The 8,229-nt window shown below is 35.8% G+C and overlaps 1 protein-coding gene across 4 annotated transcripts in view; it reads left to right on the top strand.

Moving 5' to 3' along the window:
- Positions 1–8,229, top strand: part of veph1 (ventricular zone expressed PH domain-containing 1) — a 104,483-nt gene that overhangs the window by 64,962 nt on the left and 31,292 nt on the right. For 2 of the 4 annotated variants that reach the window (XM_014012826.1, XM_014012824.1), the window contains 2 exons: positions 4,852–5,087; positions 7,053–7,265. In XM_014012826.1, coding sequence (XP_013868280.1) covers positions 4,852–5,087; positions 7,053–7,265 — 449 coding nt within the window. Of the gene's footprint in view, positions 1–4,851; positions 5,088–7,052; positions 7,266–8,229 lie in introns of those variants that run through there. The other 2 variants (XM_014012825.1, XM_014012827.1) reach the window with 2 other exon arrangements.

Genomic DNA, 8,229 nt, shown 5'->3' with positions numbered 1-8,229 from the left:
CACACACACACACACACACACACACACACACACACACACACACACACAAACGCACACGCACATTTTTTTTCAGACCTCAGTGTCCTGTCTTTCTTCACCTTGGAACCATTTGAAAAATAACCCTTGTTCTTAGAAAATCCTCCTGCAGAGGCCTCCTGGAGATGGCAGTGGAGAATGCCTCCTGTGGGTTTGTGTTTGTGCCCCCCCCCCAACACACACGCACACATACACACACTCACACACACATGCACGCACACACTCACGGCTTCACTCTGGGATGCATTTGCAACCTGATTGCACAACTCTTTTACTGGTTTTCTTTACCTCCTGAAGGCAGTCGGTCTGTACTGTGTGGACTTATTGCTTGTTAGATCACAGTATATCACCACAGAAAGAAACACAATACTCTGTCGACAAAATTCAGTCTAACAGTCTTGCTGTAAATATTCCATCAGACAGAAATAATAAATAATATTTAGAATTAATTCCTCTGGGTTGGTGAACTCTACTCAGACCATATTAATTACAGTTTTAGCATTCAGGAGCTATTTTATCATAGGTTTTAGTTATAAATATATTTAGCTGTGTGTTTGTCTGTCTGTTAACAAATTATCTCATGGGCCAGCAGATGGGTTTTTATAAAGCTCAAATTTTTTTATTAGGTGAATGCAGTGCTCTTCCGTGGAAATAAACATCTTCGTTCTAAACAAAATCATTAATATAAAATAGTTTTTTTCCCCCCATGATCCTTCTTGAAAAAGTAGCTGTTCCATGAAAAAGTGCATCTCCCCCACTGGTGTCTATTAGTCGTGCAGATTTAATTTTTACCAGGTCAGGAATAAAAAAATGAGTTGGATATTTCTGTCAGAATTTAAAAAGTGTGTAACGACCACATTTTTTTAAAACAAGTTCTCTTATGGAGATTATTCATTGTAATATGTTTCTTTCAGTGGAAGATAAGGAGAACTAAAAATTAAAAAATTGGCTGAACATTTCTGACAGATCKTTTTTATTTTTGTGGATCAAAGAGACATCAAGGGAAATATTAACAGATCCTTAAAATACGTCCTCTCATAGAGCACAATATGTCTATAAAACATTCAATCTTCTCATAAAATGTCCTGATTCAGGAGGGATGAGAGGGAAAAATCAAAACAGCTTTGAAGAAAAAGAAAAAGTGCAGTTAACTCCCATTCTTTAGGTTGAAATTGCAAATACACAACTACAACTACACGAACTTAGTGATAATGGACACAAAATGGAGAACAAAACTAAYAGATCTACATATTTAAGTTTTATTTTGCTAATATGTAATGAAAACCATGRTTCTCTGTAATGAAGTTCTCTGTTGAAAAATAACCCATTTTAAACAGAAAATATTTAGAAACCCTGATCTGAGAAATAGTTCAACCTCTTCCTGTCYTTTAAAATGACAGTAATCTGCTCTGAAAACTTTAAGTGAACATTCTTTATACCAAGAAGCAGCTTCATGGATTTGGTCTTAAATTTTGAGTAACTTGAGAACTTCCAACTAAAATCAGTAAATATTTGGCACTATTTTAATGGTTTTCCTGGGTTTTCTAACATGTGAATTTTGTTCAGATCTTAGTAGTGTAACTCTGTTTGCAACACTGAAGTGCTTTTTCCAAAAATATTTAGAAAGAGTGTTATGAAAGAGGTGATTTCTGATGAGAGTTTCACATGATCTAATAGGTTTTTAATTGTGCTAATGCACAACTCACTGTTTTGTTTTTCTAGTAAGTCCTTATAAAGCAAAAACCGTCATAATAAAGAGCTGAGCTGTGGCCCAAAGGTGGTGTACCTGAAAGCTGGTTTGATAATGGAAAATTATTTWAAAAAAAAGTTGTGTCAAGTTCTTTGACTTGTGCTAATTATAGCGTCAGAGTATAAATATGAGAGTGAAGCATGCCAAACGTAACTTTTATTGTCTCAGCWCGAAGTGAGAGACTGAAGCAGAATTGAGCTCAGTTTATCCTCCTGCCTCTCGACCAGTTGGTCACTTTGTTTGACMGAAAGAGAGACTAAATATTCTAACTTTTACCTGCCAGAGAGCTGACATTAAAACCTGTCACCTGCACTGATTGTGATTTCTGCACTATGGTTTAAGGGTTGTAATCTAAAATAAACGAGGACAAATATGTTGAACTGTTGAATTCTCCATGCTGTTTTCATTACAGCMGTGCTCTTATAAGCAGGTGTGAACCATCTTCTAAAAATACCATGTTTGGGAATTGATTTGTGTCTTTCTGGACCAGGTTGAATCTGGTTTAAACAAAGACAGACTGGACATGATGAAATACTACGAATGTTTTTATAAAAGGCAATGGGACTGAAATTAYATTTGTGGAGGGGAAAGAAGTTTATGCTTTTTAAGTTTGCAGGGATCCAACTTGCATGTGTTTTCTATTTATTATTGCTTGTTCAGATTTAGAAGCCAAAACGACTCAGATTTTTAACCCCCACCTAAACTGCCTGGAAACTTGATCTAATTACTCCTGATCAAAATCGGTCTCTTTTCCTTGGCTTTTAAAAGCCGACAACATCAGAAATAACTAATAAAAGCAAATTCCTGGCAAGCTGAGGATAAGGTATTTGTCTTTTACATTTATTTAATTTTATCCCAAGACAAGAATTGATTTTAACTTCACAAAATATAGAAGAGCCAAAAAAAGTGTATCCACTCCTGATTGTCTCTGTATAATTGTATAACTTTATTCGATCACAATGTTTTGTACAAACTGCATCCAACGCATTGTACTAGAATCTGTGTGGTTATGTAATATTTTGTTTCCATGTTGCCTCCAGTTATAAAGGAGCTGCTGTCATTCTGTGCTTATTTCAGGTTAAACTGATGCAAATCAGAGCTTTTTTCTAACATTTGTGTTGTGTTTAGCAGAACTGTTGTGGTCCAACTCATTTAGGAGAGCATCTGTCCAATATTACCTGTCATGGCCTTGACAGATAACTATGTTTCTTCAAAAGCAGAGCTGTATGTTTCCTGTTTCTTTATAGCATTTTAAYGAAACTATTTGGCAGAATTCCATGAAACATCATGGAAATGTAAACAATTAGCAAAAGAAGGCTCTTCAAAGTGGGTGCTCTGTTAGAACTTGTTGTGCATCAGAAAATGTTTTTGCGTTGTGTTTATTTTTTTATTTTTATTTTTTATTATTGATCTTGCACAATATGTAATGTARGTCAGGKGGGCAAAATTCCAAATTTAGTCCAAGCCAAAAGCCAATACCTGTCAATATTTATTAAAGTGTTAAATAACAAATTATTATTAAAGAAATAACCTTTTCCAAAAATGTATTATGTATTTGGAGCATACATAACCAAACAAAGAAGAAAAAGATTCAATTTAGAAAGGCTTCTTTAGCATTAATTTCTTACTCCTTACTGTATATCAAGAACTTTTTGATTTATTTCTTAGCGACATCTTAACACAATCCGGTAAATCAGTAAAAAAGTTAAACCCTCACTTAAAATCCTGAATGTGACTTAAAAATAAGAGGAAAGAAATAATTCAAATAATAAGAGGAAAGAAATAATTCAAATAATATCTCAGTCTTTCTCTAAACCTGGCAGATCCTCCATTTCTAAACTTTATCAAGGATTGTTGAGAACGAAAGAAATGTCAACAGATTATGTTAGAAAAAGATAGGAGAAAGAGCTGGACACTGAAATGTCACAAGAACAATGGGACAATATGTRCGAATCTGCTGCCTCAACCTCCTCCTCAAACTACTGGCGAGTGTTTAGTTGGAAAAACTTGCCGCGTTTTTTTCGAACACCAAAGCAGCAAGTTTCATAAATATCCTAATGCATCTAACTGTTGGAGGGGTTGYGGAAACACAGAAGCAAACCATACACACATTTTCCTGCACAAAAATTAAGACTTACTGGAAGGATGGTCAGAGTAAGATTGAATCGATATTGGGTCTGGGACTTCAACAACCCATCATGATATTTTTGTTGGAAGCTGTTCCAGAGGGACTGAACATGAGTGACAAATACTTATTAAAAATTTTCAGCGCTACAGCTAAAAAAATCAGTCACTCGGAAATGGCTTCAACTCGACCCACCGACACTGAAGGACTGGATGGATCTAATGAAAGAAACCCACAAAATGGAAAGACTAACATTCATGTTGAGACTGCAGCCTGATCTTTACAAAAAAGATGGTGGAAATGGAATACAACTCTTGAGGACCAATGAAACAGACCGCTTAACCTTTGGAATTAAATATGCTGCTTTAAGACTGTAAAGGAAATTTATTACTTCATACTTATTAGAATGTAAGCAACACCCTTGTCCGACATTTGTTCAGTTCTTTGTTGTTATGTATGTGTTTTATAATGCAAAACAACCAATACATACAGAGTTAAAAAAATAAAATAAGAAGAAAATACAGGAAAAGATTATTAAAGCTGATTTTCTGTCTCTCTTTCCGCCTAATAAAAGGTAATTAGAACGTTAGCTTGATGTTCGAGAAGGCTGCACTAAATCCAGTGGCGCAAAAACTAAAACTATTTTGCTTTTCAAGTATCACTTTTGGGGATGGATAAAATATAAACAAGGCCCAGATTTGGCCCGCGGGCCTTGAGCTTGACACTTGTACTGTAGATCGATTTCAGCTAATAACTTGCAAATTGAAACTTCTTATTTTAAAATTGACTGAGTTACAGTCTATTGTGCCTGTCTTTCAGCAGTGGTTGATAAAAAATGGTTGAACATACATAGTAAACCTCCTCTATGATTGATGGTTGTGTAAATTCAGATCACATTACTAACAGTTTTATGCCCTTTGTTGTCCTCTTTTTTTCCCAGACTCATGCTCACAGCTCACTGATCTACCTGGTGTCTCTCCTGGGCAGCATGGAGCACTGCTTCCATCACACCCTGCTGCTGGAAATCAAAGCTCTGACGGATCGCTACCCATCTTTACTGGGAGGCAGCGGCAAAGACATCTACAGGATGAGCAACTCCTTCGCTGCTATAGCCAGGCTGCTGGCACGTCGACTGGAGGAAAACACTGCCGCTCATTCCAGGTTGGAAACGTTGGGGTATGATGAGCTAACAGGCTAACATGTAATGCTACTGAACAGTTCCTCTAAAGCAGTGGTTCCCAAACTTTTTATCTTCTGACCCACAAAATATCCATGGCAAAAACTTGTGACCCCAAATATTACTGGTCTGAGGAAACTTTGTTAAAAACCCTAAAAACACAGGCTTTTTGACAATCTAAACAGCTTATACACAAATATAAATACTTATTTATGCTTATTTTGTGTTTTTGTAATAGTTATAGGGAAAATATTACATCATCAATTATTTTATTACCCTTTAAATTGATTCCTGGAGATTATCCAAGGTGCTTCATGACCCATGATTGGGTCCCAAGCCCAACTTTGGGAACCAAAGTGCAGTGGTTCCAAACTTTTCAGCTTTTGACCCACAAAATAACAGTAGCAGAGACCTGTGCCCCCAACTATATTTGGATGATAAACATTTGTATCAGGTCAACAAAACATGGGCATAGTAACAATATTTTTTATACTACATTTATCCATTTTAAATATACTAACCTCACTCCTTTGTAACAACTAAAGCAAAAATGTAATTGATTCAGAAAATCTTTTCAGGACCCCACTTTGGGTCCCAACCCCAACTTTAGGAAACACTGATCTAAAGGATTCATTTCACATCAGTCAGTGTTGGTTTATTTTATAAAGCACTTTATGAAACATTGTTGCACCGTAGTGTTGCACAATAATAATTTTTCAAACTCAGAACAATAAAACTACCTCATAAGGCCAATAAAAACACTGAGAGTGGGGTTAGTACAAATAAATAGAACTAAGTAGCAAATGAATTGCCTGAACATTAATCAGAGTATAAACAAAGTGACTAAAATAAAGCTGACAAACTGCCTGAGCCAGACAACCTGTCTTGTTTTTTATTAGAATAAAGGTTATTTAAAATTACCCTTGCCCTTATAACATTTAGTCAAGCCAATGAAGACTTCAAAGAATCCTGAGTTAGGGTTATTTAAAACTCAACCAGCTTGTTCAGAACTTTACAGAAGCACCAGCAGTCATATTGAAATGACAACGTGCRTTCAGTTAGGTCTGTAATAAAGTTAGAGCTGAGGATGGTCGACATGCAGGTCCCAGCATACAAGAGCAAGCAGAACTCTTGTATCGTTCTTTAAAGAAGCCTGTTTTAGTGGGTGGTGTTGATGGATCACAGCTGTTATTTTGTGTCTTYGCATATTTTAGAAATCAAAAGTATCTGCAGCAAACAGTGACTGTGATCAGAGCACTATTAAAGATAACTGAGTCATCACGTTGTTTTTTTTATAGTTTTCAAGTAAGACTAAAAGACCAACATTTGTTTGTTTTTTCTGTTGTTAATTATGTTTTTTTATTGAGTCAATGAATAAAAGAAAGTAAATATGGTTATTTTTTACATATCACATTTTATAAAGGGGCTTATTCTTTATTTACTGCTTCAAAGAGTATTTAGATGTTTGGAACTTCCAGTATGTTATCATTTATTGTCAGTGAAATAGTTTCTATTTGATTCTTTTGTTATAATGATTTCCTCTAGCAGTTGTTAAAAATGCTCAAAAACAAATGACATTTTATATCGTGTGAGGATGCTGTGCACATGTGTTTGTGTACGTGTGTGTGTGTGCATGTTAGAGTGATATACACTGTTTTAAACAAGAACAGTGTGTGCTGGACCGGAGGTCGGGTGGTTTATTAGTTAAAGAACATTTGGATGATTAGAAAAAGGAAAAGACAACAATGGGGCATTAGTCCTTTTCTAGCAGACATGCTGAGTGTCATTTGTGGAACAAGAAACAGGGCTAAAAATCAGAGATCAAGAGACAGAAAGGGAACCATTAGTGACATTTCAGGAAATTACAGGAAAGTAAAGTACAAAGAAAGAATAAACTAAGCTGGGATTTATCCCACGATCGCATCAGTTTTAATCTGAGCATGTGGTTTTGTTCTTGTTTAAAGAGTGGACGAGGCAGGGCCGTCTCTTTCAGCTGGAAGCAGAGGAGGAGGTGGAGGGGCGACAGAGCAGCTGCTGCAGGTAAAAATCCAGGGCTTTGATGAGAAGATGGGAGCAGAGGAGGAGGAAGAGGTCGGGGACGAATCCCCAGCTCCTCAGCGACGCTACAGCCTGACCCAAGCCATCAGGGAGGAGAGGAGGGAGATGAGATTCAACAGGTCAGTTTGGACAATAAACAAACATTTTTTTTCAATGTTGCCTGTTTATTAAATCACACATTTCTTTTAGCTCAAAAACAGTCGTCACATCCAGTGGGTTAATTCATTTGGTGGTGTGGAAAGGTGCAACAGTCTGTAAGTTGACAAGACTTGAGTACTGCACTTCTTATAACAACACAAATGAGAGACAGAAGTCCAACTTGGCTCAGTCTCTGTGCAGGAAACTATAAATTCAAGGATTCAAGGAGTTTTTATTGTCATTCCAAATGAGTACATGAGCAACAAAAGATACAGTATATACTGAGGGCCCAGTTGTCAGCAGTGAAGAAAGGTAAAACAAATGTAATATTAAGGAAGCAATAAACATAAAAACACAATAATGATAAAAAATAAAATAAAACGAATGACAAAGCTCATAGAATGTATTCCAACATGAAACGTATTGTTTTCATTCAAGCAGAGTTGTTTCTAAAAAGACTTAAAATGCTAGAAATATTGCTTTTTTCTCATTATTTCACACAAACCTTTACTTAGATACAGATAGTGTTGTTTCTTACAATACATGGTATTGGTTGTTGTGGAAATATTTATTTTAAAAGAAACTAATTCCCCCTTGGGATCAATAAAGTATCAATCATTAATCAATCAATCAAACAAACAAACATAAATACATGATTTGAAAAAAAAAGAAACTAATACAGAGCCATCAGGCTGTCTGTCAAGATCTGTGCTCTGTGCTGACACACAACGACTATTTCAGGCCCTGTACTAGGTCTAGGTAAAATAACGGTGATAATTACAGCAGATCTTATGGACAAAAACATCCCTATCTGTTGATAAAAAGATCATTGATTATGTCATGGGCCAATATCTATCTATCTATCTATCTATCTATCTATCTATCTATCTATCTATCTATCTATCTATCTATCTATCTATCTATCTATCTATCTATCTATCTATC

This window comes from Austrofundulus limnaeus, unplaced genomic scaffold (assembly GCF_001266775.1).
Source record: "Austrofundulus limnaeus strain Quisiro unplaced genomic scaffold, Austrofundulus_limnaeus-1.0 Scaffold95, whole genome shotgun sequence".
Classification (NCBI taxonomy): domain Eukaryota; kingdom Metazoa; phylum Chordata; class Actinopteri; order Cyprinodontiformes; family Rivulidae; genus Austrofundulus; species Austrofundulus limnaeus.
This window is presented reverse-complemented; position numbering and strand designations above follow the sequence as displayed.